Source organism: Cervus elaphus, chromosome 14, assembly GCF_910594005.1.
Source record: "Cervus elaphus chromosome 14, mCerEla1.1, whole genome shotgun sequence".
In the NCBI taxonomy this organism is placed as follows: domain Eukaryota; kingdom Metazoa; phylum Chordata; class Mammalia; order Artiodactyla; family Cervidae; genus Cervus; species Cervus elaphus.
In genome coordinates this window covers 73,235,133-73,261,657 of record NC_057828.1, presented here as the reverse complement: position 1 = coordinate 73,261,657, position 26,525 = coordinate 73,235,133, and the positions used below count along the sequence as shown (strand labels likewise).

The 26,525-nt window shown below is 42.5% G+C and overlaps 1 protein-coding gene and 1 long non-coding RNA gene across 4 annotated transcripts in view; both read right to left on the bottom strand.

Annotated features, from left to right (window-relative positions):
• The window catches only part of KCNH1 (potassium voltage-gated channel subfamily H member 1), a 406,833-nt gene extending 394,194 nt beyond the window's left edge, over nucleotides 1-12,639 (bottom strand). For both annotated transcript variants that reach the window (XM_043924426.1, XM_043924427.1), the window contains exon 1: nucleotides 12,361-12,639. In XM_043924426.1, coding sequence (XP_043780361.1) covers nucleotides 12,361-12,439 — 79 coding nt within the window. In that variant the 5' untranslated portion in view covers nucleotides 12,440-12,639. The remainder of the gene's footprint in view (nucleotides 1-12,360) is intronic.
• Nucleotides 12,640-22,359: 9,720 nt separating this feature from the next.
• LOC122708225 overlaps nucleotides 22,360-26,525 on the bottom strand; it is a 78,545-nt gene continuing 74,379 nt past the window's right edge. For both annotated transcript variants that reach the window (XR_006345062.1, XR_006345061.1), the window contains exon 5: nucleotides 22,360-23,079. This is a non-coding gene — a long non-coding RNA (uncharacterized LOC122708225). The remainder of the gene's footprint in view (nucleotides 23,080-26,525) is intronic.

Here is a 26,525-nt window from a genome sequence, read left to right as displayed (position 1 = left end):
TTAAAAAAAAAAAAAAAAAAAAGAACTTGCTCCTGCCCCAAATCCCTTGGAAAAAATATTCTTCCACCACTGACTGGTGAGCCCTGCACTCCCACAGTCCATGGATTGTTTTCCCTTAGATAAAGGACATCAACGTCATTACTAACTTGCTTTAGTTTCATCATTCGACAAGAGTAACAGAGAAAAGCGGCACAGTGAATGAAGTCAGGCAGGAGCACAACCCCTGGATGACCTAGCCAGGTGGGAAAAGTATCAAGGGGAATTTTAGCCGACAGAGGAATGACTAGAATTTAGAACCTCCTCCATCTTTAAAAGCCATCAGCTATCATTTCAAAGTGGCAGATCAAAAACATGTATTTACTTCCTCATCCTTGAATGATGGCTGGAAAATTCAAAGGGATATTCCCACAGCATCAAAGGGAAGGGTCACCAGTAGGCAAGAGCTAAGTTTCTGGAAGATGAAGGATAAGTGGAGGATGAAATGCAGCAGAGGAAGTCATGATTTTAAAATTCCAAAGGGATTTGGACAAGGAAGGGGCTAATGAGACGCGGGACACTGAACTGTTAGCTACTGTCTAAGGCAGGAATGGGATTTGAGCAAAAACTGGGAAACCAATAGAGAAAGTCAATAGAGAAAAAGTCCACTCACTCTCCAACATATTCCCTCCATCCATACACCCTGGCAGCCACGCCTCTACCTCTCAAGTAAAGACACATGTGGCTCAGAGGCAGTAGTCTGCCAACTGCAACATCCATCGGAAGTGCCCGGAGAACTCGGTAAAACATGGATAACAGGCCCCATCCCCTGAGTTTTTGATTCACTAGATATAAGGTTGTTCTTTAATCGCTAAGTGGTGTCCAACTCCTTTGTGACTGCATGGACTGTAGCCCACTAGGCTCCTCTTCCATGGGATTCTCCAGACAAGAACACCGGAGTGGGTTGCCATTTCCTTCTCCAGGGGATCTTCCCAACCCAGGAATCAAACCCACGTCTCTTGCATTGACAGGCAGATTCTTCACCACTGAGCCATCAGAAATAAGTTTCGCCCCAAGAATTTGCATTCCTATCAAGTTCCTAGAGGTTCTACCACTAGAAATTAATGAAGGCAATTTTACTTAATCTCTTTTTTAAACCTCAGTTTCTGCAGTAATAAAACAGAATAGTGAGAGTGCTCACAGAAAAGTCTCAGTGAGGAAACCAGACCTGAAAGAGACACGTGCACCCCAGTGTTCATCGCAGCACTGTTTATAATAGCCAGGACATGGAAGCAACCTAGATGCCCATCAGCAGATGAATGGATAAGGAAGCTGTGGTACATATACACCATGGAATATTACTCAGCTGTCAAAAAGAATTCATTTGAACCAGTCCTAATGAGATGGATGAAACTGGAGCCCATTATACAGAGTGAAGTAAGCCAGAAAGATAAAGAACATTACAGCATACTAACACATATATATGGAATTTAGAAAGATGATAACGATAACCCTATATGCAAAACAGAAAAAGAGACACAGAAATACAGAACAGACTTTTGAACTCTGTGGGAGAAGGTGAGGGTGGGATGTTTCAAAAGAACAGCATGTATACTATCTATGGTGAAACAGATCACTAGCCCAGGTGGGATGCATGAGACAAGTGCTCGGGCCTGGTACACTGGGAAGACCCAGAGGAATCGGGTGGAGAGGGAGGTGGGAGGGGGGATCGGGATGGGGAATAAGTGTAAATCTATGGCTGATTCATATCAATGTATGACAAAACCCACTGAAATGTTGTGAAGTAATTAGCCTCCAACTAATAAAAAAATTAAAAAAAAAAAAAGTACAATAGAAAGATAATCAAGGATATTTACTGCAGGAATTACTGTGTGTGGGGGGAAAGGAGAGGTAGAAGATTATTTAAATATTAGATGATTAATTCAATAAAGGTACATCCATACAAAAAAAAGAAAAGTCTCAGTGAGATGAGAGGAGAAGATACATGTGAAGCCTTTGGCACACTGCCAGGCACACCTATGAGACAGGTTTTTTAATTTGCCCAAGTCATGGTTATAACCAGTGATTATAATTGATGCTTATAACAAGTATTTGCTGGCTTCTAATGTTTTTTGAATTCTGAGAATTTGAAAAGTGAAAAAAGATGGAAAAAGAACATGAAAACATCTCATCAAGCCTGTAGGTGACCAACTTGTTGAGCTGAAAAGCAAGGACAGGTGCGTGCTACTTTCACCAGGCAGAATACAGGTATTTTTCATTCTGTTGAACAGGAGAACCTGAATTCATACCTTCTCACCAAGTTCATGCCCATGACTGATACTGGTCTGGACAGCAGGCTACTGAGAAGGTACTTGTCCAGGGAAAGAGCAACAGGTTCTATGGTCAGAATCCTGGCAGGTAAATAATGACACATTTAAGCAGGTTATTAGATGAGGGTTTAATCAAGGAACTATTTAGAAAAGCATGGGTCAGGTGGTAAACCAACTCTCTTGAGGAGAAAAAGCTCTGATTTATATCATTTGACAATTTCTGAGGGGTAAATATTCCCACATGGCAGAGTTTAAGCTACCAAGTGCCCTGAACCAGGAATAGGGAAAAGGTGAGCATAACCACATCTTGAGAGAGAGTACTGATACCATCCAGCTGCACCTGCCCCAGCACACAATGGGGGAAAAATTCAGGGACAGTGCAGGGCCCCCGGGGTTAGTAACCTTTGCAAATTGCAAGGTTTACCCAAACCCAAAGAGAGTGAGCTGCAGATGTAAGCTTTAATCAAAGCAAAACAGATAGGCTACGATGATGACCTTGCAGGGAGGAAACTAGGGGAATAAATATTACAATCTCCCCTACCTGCTTCGCCACCTCACGGTGGTAAGAAGCCAGCCAGGAGTCAGGAAGCAAGGGAGCCTACGGACATAATCTATGTAGGTCACCATCCCAGGATGCAGAGCAGGTTACAGAAGAAAAATGACTAGCCCACTGATAAAGAATCCGCTTGCCAATGCACGAGATGTGACATATGCAAGTGTGATCCCTGGGTTGGGAAGATCCCCTGGAGTAGGAAATGGCAACCCTCTCCAATATTCTTGCCTGGAAAATCCCATGGACAGAGGAGCCTGGTGGTTACAGTCCTTGGGGTCGCAAAGAGTCAAACACAACTGAGCACAACAGAAGATAAAGCAGTACACTGGCCCTTGTAGGCACTCAAAGCACAGCCTTAAAGATTGCAGCCTAGAATGCTAATCAATTCAGTCCCAATAATGCTGACAGGAAACAAAAGTAAAGAAAATCAAAACTTAAAAATCCATGTAGATGAAGTAAATATATTTTCTTCGCCAGTTATAAAGCTCTAGTCTAAAACAGGCTTTCCAAATTCACTCTTAATAGAAACTGAAGTTAAGCAGTAGATAAATATTGGTACAATTTGCCCAAATAGTATCATCTTTCAGATGCTGACTCCAGCACTCTGAGAACGCTAGTGGCGGGCGCCTACATCACTGCTGTAAGGAAAGAAGGAAGTAACTAGAGGCCATTCCTCTTCTTTATAAAGATGCCTGAACTATGGTGTTGGAGAAGACTCTTGAGAGTCCCTTGGACTGCAAGGAGATTAAACCAGTCAATCCTAAAGGAAATCAGTCCTGAATATTCATTGGGAGAACTAATGCTGAAACTGAAGCTCCAATACTTTGGCCACCTGATGTGAACTGACTCCTTGGAAAAGATCCTGATGCTGGGAAAGATTGAAGGCGGGAGGAGAAGGGGACAACAGAGGATGAGATGGTTGGATGGCATCACCAACTCAATGGGCATGAGTCTGAGTAAACTCTGGGAGTTGGTGGTGGACAGGGAAGCCTGGCGTGCTGCAGTCCACGGGGTCACAAAGAGTCAGACACGACTGAGGAACCGAACTGAATGGAGGTCACCGAAGACCCTTTGAAAAGCTATAAGAAATGGGAGCCTTGAGGCACTCTCATTTAATAATTAACATTAATAATTACAAGATTGACTCAATTTCAGAATATCAGTTCTATGCAACTTAAGATTAATAGAAAGAGCTGCCATTTTAATTGATAGAATGAACAATCTTAGGATGAGTAAGCAAACAGATTCAGACTAGTGGCATAATTCTTTAATACCCAATCAGAAGAGCTGTAAGTAGTTTTTCTCCTCAGCAGCCACACATGACTGTTAGAATAGAGACCATGAGAACTGAGGGAGACGCCAAAGTTGGCCACACGGCAATCTGTTCAGCAAGACTGTCCTTGCACAGCCAGGGCATCAGACAGATCCCAAGATCTAAGATGGGCTGGAATTGCACAGCAATGGGGGAGAACCCGAGACCACGTGCCAAAGAAGACAGGGCAATGGGACATCCCAGAGGAGGGAGAGCTTGCTAAGAAAACTTCCGCCACATCAAAACAAAGCTTCATACATGCTGCAATCGTCCCCTTTAAATTGACGTAAGGGACCTGGTCATCCCATATCCAATCTCACCAAAAAAGAAAGAGCTATAAAATCTAAGAATAAGTTTGGGTGAGATGTTTATAACGGAAAAAATGTGTGGTAAGTACTGAGTCGACATAGCATCTCTTAAATCTTTGCTGAGGTTTGCAACGCATGTTGGTCTTCATCCCTCTGCAATGAGCCCCAGCGTCACAAACATCACACTCATCTTGGGAGTCCCGGCCTCGAGCACTGCATCACGCACAAAGGAGGTCCACCAGGCCTGTGAAACAGAGCTGGAGGCGAGTCTTGGCTTTGCAGTTTGTCTTTGATTTTTGATTCCTTCATGGTATCACTGCCCCCACTTCAGTCACTTTATTTCTTTCACTAAAATAAACATGTCATTCACCTCCTAGTCCCGTCTCACTTCCAGCATGAATTCTTACATATGTCCCCAGAGTTTTTCCATTTAAGAAAATGAGTCTCTCACACACACACTTGCCTGTGTCCTTTGCACACAACACTAACTGTGTGAGTCTTTCATATCATTTACCATCATGGTGCGGGAGTTCACACTATAGGAATGTTATAACACAGAGTAGATACTGAGAGCTGGACAATAAAAAGAAGGCTGAGTGCTGAAGTATTGATGTTTTTGAACTATGGTGTTAGAGAAGACTCTTGAGAGTCCCTTGGACAGCAAGGAAATCAACCTTGAATATTCATTGGAAGGACTGATGCTGAAGCTGAAACTCCAATACTTTGGCCACCCGATGCAAAGAACTAACTCATTGGAAAAGACCCTGATGCTGGGAAAGGTTGAAGGCAGGAGGTGAAGGGGACAACAGAGGATGAGATGGTTGAATGGCATCACTGACTCGATGGACATGAGTTTAAGCAAGCTTCGGGAGATGGTGAGGGACAGGGAGGCCTGGTGTGCTGCAGTCCATGGGGTCACAAAGAGTCAGACATGACTGAACAACTGAAAAAGAAGAAGATAGTGAAGCCTCCCAAAGGACAAGGGCAAATTTTGTTTTCATTTCATTTTGATCACGTGCTCACTATTAATATGACCCTGAGTGACCCTGCTTTATTGGATACTAGATTGTTGGGGCAGTGCCATTATTAAAGGAGAAAATAGCATGTGTCTACAAGGGTGTGCCGTGGAGTGCTGAAAACTCTCATACGCCGCTGGAGGGAGTGAAAAATGATACAAGCCCTTCGGAAAACTGGCAGCATCTGCCACCCTTAAACACTGGCATCCTATGTACACACTCAATATACGTCCAAAAGACATGAAGAACATTTGTAGCAGCATTGACAGCAAAAATCTGCAAACAACTCGCATGGTTGGAGGAGGTCAGTGAGAGGACATGACCGCTAGCTGACCATTGAGCTGGACCCAAACAATCAGAGGCTCCTCACCCCTCCCCTGTCCTTGGGATGTACACTGCCCACTGCTCCCACAGAAGGAGCCGTCCCAAGGAGAGAGGAGGGTGTTGTTGAGACCATCTAGACCAGCAATCCCCAGCCTTTTCAGCACCAGGGACCAATTTCGTAGAAGACAATTTTTCTACAAATGGAGGGGGATGGTTTCAGGGTGATTTAAGCATATTATATTTACTGTGTGCTTTATTTCAATTATTATTATATCAGCTCCACCTCAGATCATCAGGCATTAGATCCCAGAGGTTCAGGACCCCTGATCTAAAGTGAATATGTGACTGAATCCAGTAAAGGCCTCTTTTTAACCTTTAAGTTTTGGCAGGTGGCTGTGGAGATCTACTCATATTGCAGTGCCCAAGACAAATCCAGTAAGTTCCCTCACTTATTAAACCTGCCGCCTACCAGTCTAGAGTGGGCTACCTCTTTCTTCCATCTCTCCTTGCCCTCCCTGTAAGGGGGCCAGTTTGCAGAACAACACGTATCCATCAACAGTAGAGTGGATAAATACAATGCATGGTGTGGTCATTGCACAAAGTACTATACAGCAGTGAAAAATGAGCAATGAAAACACATGCAACAACAGCACGGAGGAATCATCAGCTGATGAAGGATCCATGCTGTATGTCCCATGCATACAAAGCTCAAAAACAGACAAAGTGAACTGCAGTGTTCAGGAATACAAAACAAGTGAAATTATGGGGCAGAATATGAAGAAATTATGGTCACCATGAACTCAGGAGATATCTCCCTTTGGGAAGTAATGAAGATGGAACAGGAAGGCCCCAGGAGTCCTGGAGTGCTGGCAAGATCTCACTGAGGTGGTGACAGAACATTATACAAATGTATTAATCTACACAAAGTGATTTCATGTGCATTTTTATTATTTTAAAGCCAAAAAAAAAAAAGGTTTTAAAAAAACAAGGAAGAAGGGAACTTCCCTGGTGGTACAGTGAATGAGAATTTGCCTGCCAGTGCAGGGGACACAGGTTCGGTCCCTTGCCCAGGAAGATTCCACATGCCACAGAGCAACTAAAGCCCGTGAGCCACAACTACTGAGCCCGCGTGCCTACAGCCCGCGCTCCACAGCAAGAGAAGCCGCTGTAATGAGAAGCCCACACACTGCAGCTAGGGAGTAGCCCCCGCTCGCTGCAACCAGAAAAAGCCCACGTGCAACACCAAAGACCTGGTGCAACCAAAAGTAAATAAATAATTTTTTTTAAGGGAGAGGAATTAAGATAAGAAAACTGTTAGTAAACTACTCCCAAAACAGTTTTCAGGTGGAAAAAGGAGTGGGATAGGTCTGCTTAGTTCTGCAGGGCAGACTTGGAATGAATGGTATCTATAAGAGGGCAGATTTTGGTGAGACCGGACAATGACAACAACAAGAAAGAAGGAGGAGAGGAAGGAGGGAAGGGAGGGGAAGAAACCAGTTCACAGTTACAGTTGCTTAAGACAGAACATTCTAGTAAGAAAGTAAATGTCCCATCTTGAAGCTCTCCAAGCATAGGTTGCAGAACCACTGGAAGGAATGCTCTGGAGAAGATTCAAACACTGGAAAAGGAATAGCAACATGTGTCCCTTCAGACTTCAAATTCTCACCAGTTATAGGTGTGGCCACTTAGAGGAAAAACATCACCAACCATAGTCCAGAGATCCTGAGTGTATAACACAGACACTCACTTTATGAAAGGGCTTCTTTGAATAAATAACTAAAGTATATTTTAAATGTTTGTTTACAAGCCATTAACTATCTAACCAAAAATAAAGAGGCAGAGAAGACACAGGGAGCTTCGAGGCAATGCTGAAGAAACCACTGCCAAATGGAGTCCAGTCATCAGTGAAGAGTTACTGTTGGAAAGAACGAAGCCAAAGAGTCCATTTATCACAATGTTCCTCAAAGGCATCTACTCTTTTATGATAGATTATTAAAATATATGGATTTCATAAAAGTCAGGGAGTTTGGAAAACTTGTTGCCTCACATTAAATCAGAGCCTCTGTCCTCTCAATCCCCCAGCTACTGTCAGCCGATAGATTAAACCTGTGAGTCTTTCAGAGAAAGCGAACTGAGCCGAGGTTGAGGATTATCTTCGAACATATTACAAGGAAAAAAAAACAACAATTCTGTTGAACTGGTAATAATTCAGATTACCACCTACTCCACGTTCAGAGCAATAATGGACTTTAACCAGTTTTCTGTTTCATAAACATTCCCAGGGCCTAACACTTTCTGAGGAGACACAGCATTCCCCACGGCGCTCATCCTGTTTGCTAAGTACTTACAACAACCTGAACCAACTTAACGCTGAACAAAAACACAGCTGATTTAGCAATCTGTAAATTATACATGTACGTAAATCTGTACCCAAATGTGTCGCGTTTCACTCCTGCTAACACGCATGGGTTCTTAACTGGCACCTACAATTGTTTGATAGAGGTTTACGAACACTAAAACATATGTTCTGCCTAGAATGGGACCATTTAGGGTAATATTTTTGTAGTTTCCTGGCACTGAGGTCTGACAGCCTTCCTAAGACAGATCTATTTGCTTCAGTGAGCATTCTGACAGTAAGTGCTACAGATTTAAGCAACCATCAAAAAATATTCTGGAACAACACTTTTCAAGCATGAATATCAAGAGAAACAGGCTGGCTTTGCCTATGTGGCCATGAAGGCAGTATAAGAATCTGAAATGATGATAATCAAAATCAAATCCAATCCGGGGTGCTAATTATGCCTTCTGACTACTTACAGCTAAGCAAAAAAAAAAAAAACAGGTAATTTCTTTCAAATAGCCTCAGGATATATAAAAGAAAATTAAACTAGATTTAAGTCCCACCAAGACCAGGAATCTTTTAAACTTTTTTAGAAATAAAATGTCAGATCTAAATAAGAGTTGCAGCCAGGAAACACTGAAATTGGAGTGGGGTCCTTGGACCCAGACTCACTAGAATGTAACTTACTAAAGGTAAAGAGGATGTCCTGCTTTCTACTATATCCCCAGCATTCAATAAATATGCTCAATAAATCTTTGTTGAATGAAAAAACCAGTAGCAACAACAACTGTTGTCTAGTCCCTGAGCTGCCTCTTACTAACTAAATGTAAGTAAATGACTTAACCTGAAGATTCGTAATCCCTGGAGTTCTAAAATGGAGACACTGCACCTCCTTTGCTGGCTTATGAGGATCAAAGGTGATATTCCATGGAAAGTGACTTAATACTCTACAAAAGGCAGACAGACAAGTGCTGTTACCACAACTAAACCGCTGACAAAGGTGAAAATACTGCCCTTACTTGAAACAGAATTAGCTTGTGCCTTGCCCTATGATTCTGCTTGGATGTGGCAGCAAGGCTGTTAGCCAAAATGGGTGCCGTTCTTGTTGTTGTAACATTTCATTTAATCTCCACTGGGAAATTGTGCTTCTCTAGAGAAAATAATGGTAATACAAGGAAGGTCACTTCAAGGTATCCCATAAGAAGCATGACACTGGGGTCAAAGGGCTTAGGGGTTCATCAGTTCTGCCCTTAAATCTTTGAGAAAATTCACTTGCTTTCATTTCTTCATTTATACTGTGTTAGGGAAGGAGAGGTAGACGACAAAGCATCTAAGGCCTGTCTCAGTTCTATGATTTTCCAGATACCAGATATTCAAATACCCCAGAACAAAGCCAGTTCTATTATCCATTAGCACACAATGAGAGATTTTTTAAAGGATGATGAAAACAGTTCTACAAGCTAAGTCACAATGGCTGGAGAAACAACGATGCTATAAGAAAGATGAATGATTCCTTCTGAAGAGCTGCCTCAGGCACTGTCTGCCTGCCACTTCCAATAAGTCACTTAACATTCCTGGGACTCAGTGTTTTGATCTGTAAAAGAGGAACAATAATACCGCATAGGACCACTGGGAGAAAATACTTAAGAAAATGATCAAAAAGTATTGCTATTTTAAGGTAAACGCTATTTAAACACTTTCATGCCCCCCCCCCAAAAAAAGGGCTAGTGGATTCTAGAAGGAGACAATATTTTTAAATAGATTTTTTCCATCACAGTAAAATAACATGATGCTTGTAGATATTGTGATATTTCCAAGAGTACAGATTGTTTTTCCTATTTGGTCTCAGGAAATATGAAGACAGGGGTCACTAAAAACTGAAATCTCACAACCTTGAAACAGTAGATCATTTTAAATGTTCATCCGTCTCTCCTCACAAGATGTTTGGTTTTGTTGTTGATGTTGTTTTGGTTGGTTAGTTAATTGAAGTCAAGTTGTTGAAATTGGAGCTGAAATTAAAGCACCAGTGCTAACAATGTTGCCTGCTACTTATTCTTTTAACATTCCATGTCTGTTTACAGAGGGGAGGAAGCTCCAAGAAGACCAACCAAATCAGAAGGTATTCTGCCTTCTCAGTTCCAGGAGTTTTTGTAATTGTGTCAGCTCCAGAATTCGTATCTTTTTTTTATCATTTTACTGTGGTTATTAGCTCCATGATTCTACATTTCCTGCTACAAGCCTAAGGAACCTTGTGATTGTCACATTTAAGATTCTCTTACTACTCTCTCCACTACTCTTTCTTACTACTCAAAAACATGATAAGGTATACATTAGATACGGTCTTCCCTCATATTTAAAGGACACTATCTCTTCACCAAAAAAATGCAGTTGTCATTGATACTTATGAAAAAGTTGATGTCACTGTCAATGGGATCCTCAAATAGCAAGAATCCCTCGATAACCCACAACAGGCCAATAACAACAGCAATCACAGAAAATTAACTCTTAAATAGCGATTTTACTTAAAAAGCCATGATCACCTGCAGCTCTTTCACGGCGAAAGAGTTTATTGTGGCTGTTCACGTAGTAATTAACATTCTCTTCTCTCCCCAGGTAATGGCTGGGACTGTTCGAAAGCCACCTGAGTTTGAGGAAGCCCTTGAAAGGAAAAGGGCTTCCCTTGTTGCTCAGCTGGTGAAGAATCCACTTGCAATGTGGGAGACCTGGGTTCGATCCCTGGGTTGGGAAGATCCCCTGGAGAAGGGAAAGGCTACCCACTCCAGTATTCTGGCCTGGAGAATTCCATGGACTGTATAGATCACCGGGTAGCAAAGAGTCAGACAGGACTGAGCGACTTTCACTTTCACTTTGAAAGGAAAGGTGATTGACCAGAAATTCTTCAAGAGGCACATTTCTACAAAGTGCCTGAATAATACATGATGATTTGCTATCCTAGTTGATAAGTTATTTACTAGAAGATAAATTTAAATCTGTTTTTAATTATAAAGAGTATTTTCTAGTAGCATAAGTCACTTCCATGCCCTTCCCCTGAATCCCAAACTAAATCCTAATAGAAGTGCAGAGTTTTAACACAATCTCCTTCAGGCTCGGCAACAGTGATATTTATACATGTTAAAAACCCATTTCCTGAGTTGGCTCTTCACCTCCTCCCAACAGAATGGCATCTGACTCTGGGAGGAGATGGGGACCAGGAGCCTGTAGAGAACGTCTCTAGGCTTGTCCTCTGTCATTTCAGCCTGTTTGATGAACGGCTTGCACTGCATCTTCCAACTGCTCACTGCTCTGTAAGCGCTTTACCCTGGAAGCTCTGCTGTGAGTACTAAAGGCGTTCGAAACGATTGCATTCTACCCCTGCTCCTAGGACTTCCCAACACCTCATGCCATCTTAATGCCACTGGGAAAGAGAGGGGCTGGAGCTCTGGTTTATCGAGCAATGGATACATTTACAGTTTGGGTGAGTTTGAGAATGTACAGGGGAGCAAGAGTTATAAAACACTGCTGTGGTTTGGAAGAGAGGAACGATGACAGGTCTGTACCTGCGCCCCTCCACTTTGCACTCGAGTTCAGGAAACTCTGCCCTTCGTGAGCCTTAACTTCGAAGGGTGTGGGTGGGTGAGGAGGTGGAATCCGGCAGCCTGCAGCACGTCCCTAGGTTCCCACGTCCCTACCCCTCGGACTTTTCAGGTGCCTGGGTGGGAGGTGGAAGCAGCCGCATCTTCCCATCCCTCGGGGCCGGGACTCGGAGGTGCCGGTCTCTCCTGGGGCGCTCTCTCCTGGGGGAGGCGGCGCCGTGGACAGCGGCCAGAGAACCCGGAGAGCCTTAACGGAGGGGCGAGCAGTACCGAAGGGGAAGGCGCTGCCGTTCCTGCCGCGACCAGCTTCCCATCACTTTTCCCGGGACTTTGCTCATCAGCTGGTACACTCCCTGGAGAGGAGACCGAGAAGGTGCACGAAAGGTCCCCAAAAGCGACCCCAGGAGAGCGCTCCTCTTGGGATGGGGACCCGTTAGACCCCGCCCCGCTCTACCCACCCTTCCCAGCCCCGGGAGTCAGCCCCGCGCCGCGGCTCCCAGCAGAGCCCCGGGGTTCTGCTGCATCTGCTGGCGCCGAGCGGCGGGAGGCGTCTGCAATAAAGGCACGGATAAAAAGCCGGGGTGTCAAATCCGAATGCACCTCTTACCATTGGACCGCCGGACAATGTTCTCCAGAAATGTGTTTTGAGGGGCCACCAGTCCCTTCCTGCCCCCAGCCATGGTCATCCTCCCGGCAGCTCGGGGTCTGGGGGGGCGTCCCGGCGCGGCGACTCACGGCAGCAGCAAGCTGGGCGCGAGGCCCGCGAGCGATCCCGGCTGGAAGCGCCCCATGCGCCCCACGGGGACCCGGGCGGGCAGGGGCGGCGGCGGCTCCCTCCGGCTGCCACCCTCGCGCCCTCTTCGCGCCTCCCTCCCCGCGGCCCGCCTCGCAGTGTACTCGCGCGGGGCTCGCCGCGCCGCAGCCGCCTCCGGGTGGGCGGAGGGGGGAGCCGCCGCAACCGGGCCCGCGGCGCCCCCTACCGGGCGCGTGTCCCCCGCCGGCCTGCGGGAGGCCGAGCGGGGCGCTCCCGCAGCTGCCAGGAAGCCGAGCGCCGCGGAGGGCCAAGGCTGGACCGGCAGCGCCGCGCTCTGGGCACAGCCTGGAAATGTGCACAGTGCGCGCCTTGGGTTGGGTGGCGAGGAGGGTGTTGGAGCTGCTGTCTCTGGCTGGTTCACTCCCAACGAGGTCGCAGGGAGTCTTGGAGGAACGTGACACTGTACCTCTCCTCCCGTGCTCCGTTCCAGGCCGGAACCCTTGGGACCGCTAAAGCTCTTGAAACCCCTTCCTGCTGGCCCTCTAGGGTCTCTTAGCCTCATTGTGAAAGTTGCCCCACCTGCATTCGGAAGCCAGTGTTTGACCATTAATTAATGAAGTACCTAAGGGGTCAGGCTTGCAGAGTGACTAACTGGTTGGACTCCAGAAGAGCTGTCTTGGGTTGTTTTTAAAGATAACCCAGAGTCAAAAACGCACGCTCCAGACATTTAACAAGTTTGCGGGCTGTCTCGATTTCCACTCTTATCCAGTGAATATTTTAGCAAAGACCAACAAAATACATGTATATATACAGAAAGGTTTTCTGTTTGTTTGTTTGTTAGCAGAATCACAGCCTGTTATGATCAGTGTGTAAGATTAGGAAACAAACAAGCTGTCTGACAAACATCTAAACAGGTGGGATGGGGCTTGTCCCTGAGGGCAAATGCTTGGAGGTTGGGGTTGGGGTGGGCAGCTTCCCCAGGCATTTGACATCAATTAAAAACCACAGAGGACTTCCCAGGTGGTGCTAGCAGTAAAGAACCCGCCTGCCAGTGCAGGAGACATGGGTTTGATCCCCCGGCAGGGAAGATCCCCTGGAGGAGGGCATGGCAACCCACTCCAGTATTCTTGCCTGGAGAATCCTATGGACAGAGGAGCCTGGTGGGCTACAGTCCATGGGGTCGCAAAGAGTCGAACACTATTAAGTGACTTAGCACACAAAAACGCAAAAACCACAGCCTTGACAGGCACACACTGGTATATTTAAATCCATGGCTGATTCATGTCAATGTATGACAAGACCCACTGCGGTATTGTAAAATGATTAGACTCCAACTAATAAAAATAAATGAAAAAAAAAAGATAGCCCACAAGGACCTACTGTACAGCACAGGGAACTCTGATGGGTGTTACGTGGCATACCAACTGGGAGGGGAATTTGGGGGAGAATGGATACATGTATATGTATGGCTGAGGCCCTCAGCTGTCCACCTGGAACCATCACAACATCGTTAATTAGGCACACTCCAAAACAAAATTAAAAGCTCAATAAAAAATAAATTAATTTTTTAAAAGTGCAGCCTTAACTTGATGGACGGGCCACCCTGTTCAGGATGCTGTGTTGGTCCTCATACCTGCCTCCTGGTATAAGAAGAATTACATCAACTCAAGATTTCTGGGCAGGAGCTCAGACTGTTTGGGGAGATTTTTACCTGCACATGGGCTTTATCTGTTTTTTCACTGTATGTCCCCAGAGGGTGTATGACCAGAGACTAAGGAACTGCCCCACAAAAAGAATGAGTTGATCATTTCCTAGTCAGTTCCATGCTGGGACAAGCAGCAGTTGATACAGGAATGTAAGAGGCAAGATACTGACTGTGCAACCTCAGCTGTCCAGGTTAACCATCCTGACGCATCCTAATGTTTTATAGATACCTTCTCAGTTTATTCATCTCTCAAATAGATTGCCCAGCAATCTCTCAGAGATGCCTTGAAGAGCAAACTTAATTGATTGAAGAGCAAGAGTAATTGATTAGGGGAGAGCCCCCTCAATTGCAGAGTACTATACCACGGTCAGACGTCATCATTAGAGTGACCAGATAAATCGGGCCATTACAGACATCACCCTATCTCGCCTTGTGGAGACACAAAGTGAACGGATGGTAGTTGTTTGCAGAGTTAGGGAAGGCTTGCGTGGGCTTTTGAAACCAGTAATGGTATACTTCTTCCACAAGGTAAAATTCTACCAGGCACATCCGTCACCCAGCTCAGAGCAGTGATTTCTTAAACCCTAGCTCCGTCTAGTGGTTCTTTGCTCTATTACAAATGAGATAACAAGCAGTGTGGATGAGAACTTGGAAATGTATTGATGCTGAGCTGGTTCGGAGGTGTCTGCCTACTTCATTTGAATCAATTCATTTGAATAAGGCTCTTAAGGTTATGTGATCTACTGCAGGCCCAAGGGGAGATTTTTCATGATGATATTAAATCTGTCAAGCAACCTCATAATCCTGCTTGTGAAAGGAAGATAAAGAAAAGAATGGGTGGGACGGGGGAGCTATCAGAGAGAGTTAATAAAATTTCTCGGATTTTAATGAGCTCTCATGTTCCAGGGCTCGGGTATAAAGGAAACAGATGATATTCATTTGAGGTGAGAGATGTTAAAGCCGTGGCAGGCTACCTGATAAGAAAAAGGGGCAAAGCGATACCTTCCATTTTTAATTTCAAATGTGCTACTACTGTGGTTCTCGGCACACACTGTGTATGTGTGTTGGCACCAATTTGAATACTGTCATTTTTAGTGGCACCCTTGAAGAGATTAAAAGACCCCAAACATCATTGAAACAGTCAGAAATCTTTAACCACTATATCTACTCAGTGTGAGGGTATCTCATGACATCTACAAAAAAACACATCTTCTGTCCTGCCCCATCCCCTTGGCTGACCCTCAGCACTGTCTGACTGGAGGAGTGGAGCTGTGTCCTGCCTTGGCCAGGTTCTCTTTGCTACTCGCAGGCCTAGGTTGTGTGTGTTCAGTAAACACACCGTCTTTGTCTGGACTGGCTAGACAGTACAGCATATTATGCTCCTTACCTCTTACTTCCCACCTTTTGTTTCCTACTCTGTATTCACTTCCAGGAGCTTCTCAGCTTAAAGTTCTGTCTGAGATCTAGCACTATAATGTAGGAAAGTCAGCTAGAACAAACTTTAATCTTACAAATTTGTCAAAATTGCTAACCCCTTTGTAAGAGAGTCACAGTACAGCAATGTGCCTCTGTATTTTTATATAACAGGCAAAGCCACTTTTTATTCTAAGGAATAACTTTAAATAACTGGGACTAGAGTTCCAATTAGACTGCCTCTGTCCCTTTCTGCAGGAAGTGGGCTACCTCTGTCTAGAACGTCTACCAAGAACAATACAGAGTCCGAAATGAAAACTTTTAAAATTTTACACCGCTGTCTCTAACCAGTGTCTCAGTGGTCTTCTTTTCCTATGCCCTCAGTATTGTGGTTACCCCTGGATTATAACATGTGGTTTGTCTGTATCATACAATAGATGGCGAGCTGAAACACAGATGAACTTCACCAATCTTTGTTTTCATATATATAATTAAGCCATAGTATAATTGGTGAATTCACAAAAGTAGTTCACAGCGATGGAGACACTTCAGAGAGAGCATGGAGATAGAGCTCTACAGAATGGCTGGGAAAAGAGTTTGGGAGAGGACAGAAAAATCTCAAAGCCCAACAAAAAATATCTAGCAAATGAAGAGGAAGACAGTACCACACACCAGGGGTGGGGTGGAGGGGAAGATGGCATCATGCAAAGACAAGAATTACATTTTTTCCGTTCAATAAGATCATGAAGTATAGGAAACAGATTTCAAAAGCCAAGAACCTCTCAAACATAGGAGAGTTGCCCATGAGCCCTGGAAGTTCTCAGAGGAAGAATGGGAAAACAAGGGTGTTTCCTCTGCAGAAAAGAGTAAGCATCAATAGGAGAAACTGAACCCAGAAGGGACTTCACCTCCCTGGCCACCTTGAGTGAAGTATCTAAAAGAGGGGGGATATGCAGCATGCATGGGAAATTTCAGCTTCTATGACCCAGTGACTGATTTATTGTATGTAATTTCTGTTCACAAAACGTATTTTCTAATAGATGTACAGGAAATGTGTTGAGGAGGCCATATCCATTGGAAAGATCTGTTCTGTATTATGGGGCTTCCCAGGTGGCTCAGTGGTAAAGAATCCTCCTGCCCATGCAGGAGACACAGGAGATGAGGATTTGACCCCTGGGTCAGGAAAATCCCCTGGAGGAGTAAATGGAGGAGTAAACCCACTCCAGTATTCTTGCCTGGAAAATTCCATGGACAGAGGAGCTTGGTGGGCTACAGTCCATGGGTCACAAAGAGTTGGTCACAACTGAGTACATACACAGGCATATTCCGTATTATGGACACCTACCTCCACCAAGTGCTGGGAAAAAGAAGAAAATCTGCCTCCATAAGAATCACAGCCAATAAATCTAATGGACTGGAGGGTGTCACACTGATGTAGGGGCTATGCTCAACTGTGGCTAACCCAATAGGCATTTTTAAACATTTGCAGAACTGGGTTATATCCTTCTAAATGCCCAAAGCTATTATCCTTCTTTCTCATTTCCTCCTATCAAAAGAGAACAAGATCTTTTATCACATCCCTCTCATGGAAAATAATGCAAAGCATTTACAACCGTCTCATTTTATTATGTAAACATTCGCTCAGAGTCTAGCATACACCAGATGCTGGAATAGGTTCTAAGGATGAAAAGAGGGTTGTGATTGACACCTGCCCCCGTGAAGCTCAGGAATCAGTGAGTACTTAGCTTCTTTATGATTTCTCTCCTTTCAGCTATTTTCCTCTCTCAGTTGTGTCCTCCAAACCCTGCTGTCTTAGTCCACAAACTACATTTCAGCTTGATCTCCTCACTGAAGACTTTCCTGCTTTCTCTTCACTGAGACTTGTCTCTTCCCTAAGGTTTTGGAGTCCCACAGATCACAGTCCTTTAGAAGATATTCATCTGCCATAGCCCCTGCAGCTAGAAGCCAGAAGTGAAGTGGGAATTCATCAAGAGTAGGAAGTTGGATGCACAAGCGCAGAGCCCAAGAGAAACATCTGGGCAGAGCCAGAGATTGAAAAATTACTCGCTTATAGCCTTCAAAAGAGAGTGAGAAGGAGCAACCTAGAAAGCAGGGGGAACTGGGAGAAGCCATATGAGAGAAGTCTTTAAATGGGAAGAGTAATGAACACCATTTTTTGCATATGTACGTGTGTACTAAGTCACTTCAGTCGTGTCTGACTCTTTGCAACCCTGTGGACTATAGCCCGCCAGGCTCTTCCGTCTGTGGAATTCTCCAGGCAAGAATATTGGGTTGCCATTGCCTTCTCCACAGGATCTTCCTGACCCAGGGATCGAACCTGCGTCTCCTGAGGTTCCTGCGTTGCAGGCAGTTTCTTTACTGCTAAGCCATCAGGGAAGCCCAACTTTATTTATTTATTCTTGGCCGTGTCGTGTGACATGTGGGATCTTATTTCCCCAACCAGGGGTTGAACTCGGTGTGTGCTATAAAAACTGGAGAATGTCCCTGGGACAGAATGATCCGTTGGTCTTTTGAGACCTTAGTGGAAATATTTTCAATGGAATAGTGGGGACAAAGCCACATTACAATAGCTTTAAAGAATAATTAGAAAGTTACAATCCAGATAGCAGACTGAGCTAGTAAGAATTGCCCTTCTAACCTAAACATACAGAAATGCCAAAAAAATTGTTTTTAAGCTTATCTTCAATATACTGCCAAGATCAAAAGAAGTCAAAAATAGGCAGGAATCCATTGCAGTTGTGGGAATACATGGGGAGCAGCAGGGGAGTGTAACCCCCAAAGAAATGCTCCTTAGGGTGTGCAGTTTTGGTATTTGTGTGACCCGTCTGAGGACTGAGGCCCCATTCATGGTGGGGAAACTGGAGCTGAGTCTCTGCTGGACCCAGGAACCTGGAAGAATAGAACCTACAAGCCTGAGCTCTCAGCTGGTCCAGAACATGGGTGGAAACAGTAAACCTTCACAAATCGGAACTCCCAGATCACCCAGTCTTCCACATTAATGGGACAGGATTCTCCCAGCTACCCTCAAAGTGTGGAATCTTGTGCTAAGAAGTTTATACAGAAATGTCACATAGCCCCATCAGAAACCAGTAAGAAACCGCTGCTGCAGGAAAAACATATACCAACCAATATACCTTAAGGTCCAACTGATAAAAATTACCCCCAATAGAAAGCATACAGACATAATTACAAATCATACCAAAAATAATTCTACACCATAAATGAAATCAAATAAAAAATTGGAGAAAACAGCAACTGAGAAACAATGCAGGTTGCAGCAAGTTGAGACTTTAAAATGTGTATTTTATATATTCAAAGAATAAGGAAGAAATGTAAACCTTAGGGTGAAAATAAGACACTATGACAAAAAAACAGGCAGATTTTGATCAAAATTAAACAAAATTTAAAATATTCATGGAAACAAAAAATCCCCTCAGTGTATTATTCAGTGGTCTAGACCCAATTAGCTGGAAAGGAAATTACATAGAACATAGCCTAGAGAAATAAACAGATGGGGAATATAAATGATAAGTGGATGGAGTGAAAGGCTCAAACATATGTCTAAAAAGAATCCTCTAAGGAATAAAAACATATATGGAGAAGAAGCAATATGCAAAGGGACAAAGAGAATAAATTTTTCAGAATTAAAGAAATCAAATATCTCACAATTAAATTCTCAGATTGAAAAGGCAGGATAAATGAAAACAAATCCAAACCTAGACATATAGAAGTGAAACTCCAGAGCGGAAAAGGAAAAGAGGAAATCTTAAAAATTATCATAGGCTCATGTCCATCGAGTCGGTGATGCCATCCAGCCATCTCATCCTCTGTCCTCCCCTTCTCCTCCTGTCCCCAACCCCTCCCAGCATCAGGGTCTTTTCCAATGAGTCAACTCTTCGCATGAGGTGGCCAAAGTATTGGAGTTTCAGCTTCAGTATCAGTCCTTCAGGGCTTCCCTGGTGGCTTAGAGGGTAAAGCGTCCGCCTGCAATGCAGGAGATCTGGGTTCAATCCCTGAGTCGGAAAGATCCCCTGGAGAAAGAAATGGCAACCCACTCCAGTACTCTTGCCTGGAAAATCCCATGAACAGAGGAGCCTGGGAGGCTGCAGTTCATGGGGTCGCATAGAGTCGGACACGACCGAGCGACTTCACTTTCTTTTATCAGTCCTTCCAATGAACACCCAGGACTGATCTCTTTTAGGATGAACTGGTTGGATCTCCTTGCAGTCCAAGGGACTCTCAAGAGTCTTCTCTAACACCACAGTTCAAAAGCATCAATTCTTCAGCGCTCAGCTTCCTTTGTAGTCTAACTCTCACATCCATACATGACCACTAGAAAAACCATAGCCTTGACTAGACATGAGTCTGAGTAAACTCCGGGAGTTGGTGATGGACAGGGAGGCCTGGCGTGCTGCAATTCATGGTGTGCAAGGAGTCGGACATGACTGAGCGACTGAACTGAACTGAACTGAACTGATTTTAAAAACAAATTAGCCTTGGCTGTGTTTGGTTAAATAAAAAAGTGGGATAATTTTAGGAAAGAAAATGTGTTTCACTGAATATTAAATTCTAGTTTTATTAATTAAAGTCTGTGTTAGTAAGACTCAGTTCTCAATAATTCCTTGCTGTTATGTCATACCATTACAAGATTTAATTAAATTATTAAAGGAAAAAAATTATCATAGGAAAAAAATAGATCAGCTACAACAATGTGAAGATGATATTGACATGAGAGATCTCAATCTAACAAGAGAGTTAAAAATGATGCAATACACCAGTGGTTCCCAACACAATGGCTAAACTTCAAAAGACTGACAGGACAAAATACTGAAGAGAATGTGGGACCAACAGAACTCTCAAACATTGCTGTGAGAGTCTGAAATTATAAAAAAAAAAAAAAAAAAAAAAAACCACACACTTTGGAAATAGCCTGGCAGTTTCTTAAAAAACTGTTGATAACTATTCACCCATCCCATACCCCAGAAATTCCACATACATTCAAAAAAGATTTGTTTGTATCAGCTTCATTCATAACTGTCAAAGACTAAAAGCAGCATGTGTCCATCACCAGCAGAATAAATAAACAAACCATGGTGTACCAATAAGACTGAATACTGCAAAGTAACAAAATGAAACAAAGAAAGGCAAACAGATGAATCTCAACACATTACATTGAGTGAAAAAGCCTTAGACTAAAGAGTATAGCGTATGTTATTTCATTCATACAGAGTTCTAGAACAAGCACACAAGTTAAGGTGAAAAAGAAATCAGAATATTCTGATTTCTTTTTCACCTTAACTTGCCTAGGGAGGGACATGATGAAATGTTCAGGAGTAATAAGAACATTCTATATCTTCATGAAAGTGTGGGTTATGCATGTATATGATCTGTCAAAACTCAAAAAATGATACATTTGAGTTTTATGTATTCTGCATAGTTTATTTCAAAAAAGAAACTCTACATATTGAACCCTAGCTAGTTATATTCAGGCTAATCATTTAGGAGTAAAGTATATGGATGTCTACAACTTATTTTGAAATGCATCAAAAAAATAAGATAAAAAGACATGATAAAACAAAAACATCACAATGTTAATGATAGTAGAATCTGTATGGTTGGTATGTAAGTGTTCACTGTACAAGTCTTTCAAACTTTCTGTATGTTTGAATTTTTTTCATATCCATCTGAATCCATTTTAAAGGGAAGATATAGTAAAGACATTAACAGAGACAGGCTAAAACTTATGAACATTTGCTGAAAGAACTAATTAAGAATTAGGAAAAAAAAGAACTAGAAGAAAAAAAAGTGGATTACATGATGCAATAATGAAAGAGAAATTGGTAAAATCATGGTAGTAGACACCAATAAATATTGACTTCTAGATAGTGAGGACAATAACAGATTAATTAGAGGAGTGTTAAAAATATGGTGACAGTAAAATACTTGATAACAGCAGAATGAATAATGGAAACTTAAATGTTTCAAAATCTTTGTCTTATAATAGCAAGACTGCTAAATTTTAGACTCTGTTAGAAAATTTGTAACTTTCAGACCAGTGATGGGAAATAAGAATGGGCATAAAGAAAATATAATCAAATCAAAATATGCCATGTAAAGAGAGAAAAGATGTAAAGAATTAATATGGTAGATTAAAATATACATTAAAAGTGGCAGAAATACACCAGAATATGTCAGTAATCACAATGCATGTGTTTGTGTGTGTGTGCATGTGCGCACACGCATAATCGCTTCAGTTGTGTCCAACTCTTTGCAACCCCATGGGCTGTATGTAGACCACCAGGCTCCTCTGTCCATGCAATTTTCCAGGCAAGAGTACTGGAGAGGGTTACCATGCCCTCCTTCAGGGGATTTTCCCAACCCAGGGATCAAACCTGCGTCTCTTAAGTCTCCTGCTTTGGCAGGTGGGTTCTTTACCATTAGTACCACCTAAATTTTCTTATTAAAATAAGCACTTACATCAGATAAAAACAAAACAGAATCAATCGTGTGATGGTTTAAAAAAATCTCTCTTGGAACATAATTACACAGAAATGTTTAAAATAGAGAGAGATGGAAAAGGACATAGGACTTTGGATTTGGAGAATACCGCAAAACCATCCTATCACAAATATTTTAAAGATATGAATAAAATTAATAAATGATAAAGTTTTATATATATTATATATGTGCACAACATACTGTGTATAATTATATATTTATATTTTCTTAATTTTTAGTTTATATTGGAGCATAGTTGATTAACAACATTGTATTAATTTCACATATATAGCAAAGTAATTCAGTTATACGTATACATGTGGATATATGCTTTTAATTGAATAACATGAAATGAAGAGAATTACCTGAGGACCAAAAAACAAAACCAGACCTAAAACCAAAGCAATGAGCACAAAGATGTGAAAGTGTTGCTGCCCAAGCAAGGTCGGGAGGAAAGGGTAGAAAACCAGATCAAGGCCAGGTCAGGAAAAGCTTTGTTGTCATGCTGAGTCTAGCATTTAGAACTTCAAAGTTCACTTTATCATGCGGCCAGGCTGCAGGAATCAAAGTTCAAGCAGGTGCATGAATAACTCCAAGTTCTGGAGATACGACAGTGAAGAACAGAAATATTCTGCTACCAAGGAGCTAAATCTAGTTGGGTGAGACTGGCAAAAATAATAAATACATTATTTTGTATCTTAAAACATAGATAATTTTCACTTTCCTTTATTTACTTTACTTGGTGCTATAAGGGAATGATTTAGAGTAGATTCATATTACAGGAAACATGAACTGTCAATACTACTTTCCACCATGGGACCTTGGAGATGGGTGCTTTATGCTAAGTTGAGGGGCTGTCTTCATTGCCTTCTCAAAAGATCCTTTGATATTTCCTCTTCCAGTTGACTTCCTCAGTTCATTGGTAGAACTGCAGCCTAAAAAAAAAAAAAAAGTTGTTGTTTAGTCGCTAAGTCACTAAGTTGTGTCAGACCCTTTTGCAACCTCACGGACGGTAGCCTGCCAGGCTCCTCTGTCCATGGGATTTACTGGAGTGGGTTGCTAGTAAACACTGGAGTGGATTGCCATTTCTTTCTCCTCCCAAAAAAATTGTTTGAAAGAATCCTAAAAAAAATGAAGTCTAATATCAACTTTGATCAACCAAATATCTTCATCAAATATGACACACAAAGCCATCAGGTGATCTGCTATGTGGTTATATTGCTGGTAAAGATCATGAACAGATCAACAAATATGAAACAGATCAAGATGTGTGACATGACCTATAGGGGGCTCAAAGATTCAGTGTGATTTCAACAGTATTGAAATTCAGTTTAGTATCACATGCTAAATCAGTATTTCTAGGTATGACCACTTGCAGAAAAACATGGCTAGTCTTCACACATGGAATTTATTTCCTCGGGATTAAAAAAGGAAATGGGGTGGGGATGGATGCTTTGGACTCAGTCAGTCAGTTTAGTCGCTCAGTCGTGTCCAACTCTTTGTGACCCCATGGACTGCAGCACCCCAGTAAGGAAGAAAGTGAAGAGGAACATAAACCAAACCATCTAAGGTTCTCCAAGTATTTCACATTTAGAAGGACATAAACACAGAAATGACAAAAGTTAAATGCCAGAGAGTTGTTTCAACCTGTGAACAAAATGTCAGAGAATGACTTCTTTAGTACTCTGAGAATTATGGAAAATTCAACCAAAATTTTATTCTTAGAGCAATTAAATGAATATATAAGGCAGAGGAGAACCATTTGGAGAATATGCATCCATATAAATGTAACATGACAGATAAAATGGGACTTCTCAAGGTTTCTTTTGCTGTTACCTTCTTTGTTAAAGAGAATACTATTTAAACTGTACTCAACTTTCCAAAGTCACAAAGAAAAATTGAAGTCTAAGACCTGGGAATATATATTAAGAAACTGTACAAGTAGTTAAAGAAGGAGAAGGGGATGACAGAGGACGAGATGTTTGGATGACATCACTGACTCAATGGACATGAGTTTGAGCAAGCTCCAGGAGATGGTGATGGAGAGTGTTGCCTGCAGTGTTGCAGTCCATGGGGTCACAAACAGTCGGACACAACTAAGTGACTGAACAACAAGTTCAAGTTAGTTCAAGTCTCCATGCCCAGCTGCATGAAACATTACAGGCACCAGAAGCCTAAGCACAGGAAAATATTTTCCTGATTTTGTTCAAAAGGAGAAAAAAATGAATCATTTTGCAAACCACTGCTTAGCTTATAGTGATTCTGAAAAAATTGTTGATAGGCTATTAAACATGGGTGGGGAGTGTCTAGAAAGAAACGAATTAACCACTGGGAGCCAACATGGATCAACCAAATGGGGAAAAAGAGGAGCAGAAGATGGTAGAAAGAAAGACAATATAAAGAAAAATTATGAAAGCCTTAGAAATGAACCCAAAAGACTGCAGGATGTCTTCAGTGAAAACCAGGTGGTGTCTAGCACACCCATCCAAGGTGTCTGGTTTGGGTGCTCTTTGTGTCTTTCGTGATCTTTGAGCTATTTACAACTCTGTGATTTGTAGACAACTATAGCAATGCAAATGATTCTTGTCCAGAGAGGTACCAGTGGATTCTTTTCTGATGGAAATTCAATTGATTCTCTTCCGCCAATGTGGAATAAGCCAGTTTAACATTTTTGAAGGAAATTTAGTTAACTATTCCTAATGATCTAGGTATGTTTCTACTCTTCAGATTCTCCTTTGAACTAGTTGTAGCATCTTACTAGCTCCTTCATTAACTGAGCTAAATAAAATCTTTGATATGCTTTTATTTTATATTTGTAAGAAGCATAAATTTGTGTGTGTACATATATATATATGTATATATCTTTTTATGGGCGACTGGAAAGGGGCTTTCAGAAGACGTAGTAACACGTTTTTAAAATAGGGGAATGAGGAAGGACGTGGTGTGTTGATATGGGAAACAGCACATGGAGTGGTGGTGAGATGAGACTGGACAGATAGGCAAAATTAGGTCAAAAGGGCTTTGTGATATAATGGAATTGAAAAGTCCTCTTTGCGTCAGCTAATTTTAAGGCCAAATTCTATGGGCTTCCTTACGTGTTTGTAGAACTTAGCAAGCAGAATTACATATCTGAGTTGCTACAGAAGGACTATCCACTAAAACCCAAGCTGAGAAGTAAGAGTGTTCATGTGAAAGATTCAGAGACACAGAAATCTTCAAGAGGAGCTTGGCTTCCTGGGGTTTGGGGTGAACTTTTTAGGTGTCGATGGGTAATAGATCTACAACTGACATGTGGGTTACATACATAAACCAAGAATAAATTTGCTACTTGATCTTGGAGATGATAGGGAACCACTCAGGTTGCTGGCAGGCAAGACAGCCATGCCTGGAGCAGGAAATGACGTGAAAATAGGTGATCAAGCGCTCAGTTGGGGTTGGGAAGGCAAAACAGGAAGAATTGCAGATTACAGGCATCTTAGTTTGTGAACGGGGAAAATGGCTTTACATGTGGCCATTAGAAATAAACTCATAAAACCCAGGACAGAGAGCAATGCTGTGATTGATAAAGTGATGCAGAGAAGGTAAGACAGCTGTTCAAATCACCAATTCGTGGTTTCATACTTCTAGTTCCTAATGGAGAGGGAAAGACTAAAATTAGCTTCTCACATATTGTCAGCATTTAAGCAATCATTTTAGCATTAGTGCAGGGGGAAGTGGGAAATGATGTGTGAATTGTTTCCTGAGGAGCATCAGCATTTTTCACCTATGATTCATGGAAGGACCATCTTTCTTATTAAGCACATTTTTTGAGGATCAACTTATACTAAGAGACTCTTGAAACAGAGCAGAACCCTGTGGTCCTTGCCTCCCACCCCCCACCACCAATCATGTCTTCTGCCTGCCTTTCATTTGTGGAAAGCTTCAGTCAAAGAATAAGTTTAATTAGAGAAGAGAGAAATACAAAAACAAAGAACACAATCAAAGGAGACCAACTAATAGTAATGTAGTCATTAAACACAGTCAAGGACCTTTAATTCCTTCTCAAGGACTATGAATAATATTCTTAGCCATATCCTGTGATCTGTCTTACAGATGCTGAAACCCCAAGTGGGAGAAGTTAACTACATGATGACCAGACTGTAGCCAGGACATGAGCTGCCGCAATTCCGAGACCTGGATGCTACGAAATGGGAGCAAATGGATCCTGGAACTGAAGATGAACTGTACCCAAAACAACCAAGATGATGCTGGTCAGACCACTGATGATCAATCTGAAGGTGACTGTTAGAGATGACTGTGCTGTTTTGGCATGTAGCTCCCCCCACCAACTCTGTCGATAAAAACTTTTACCTCCTGCTTGTGGGGAGGGGGTGGTAGTGGG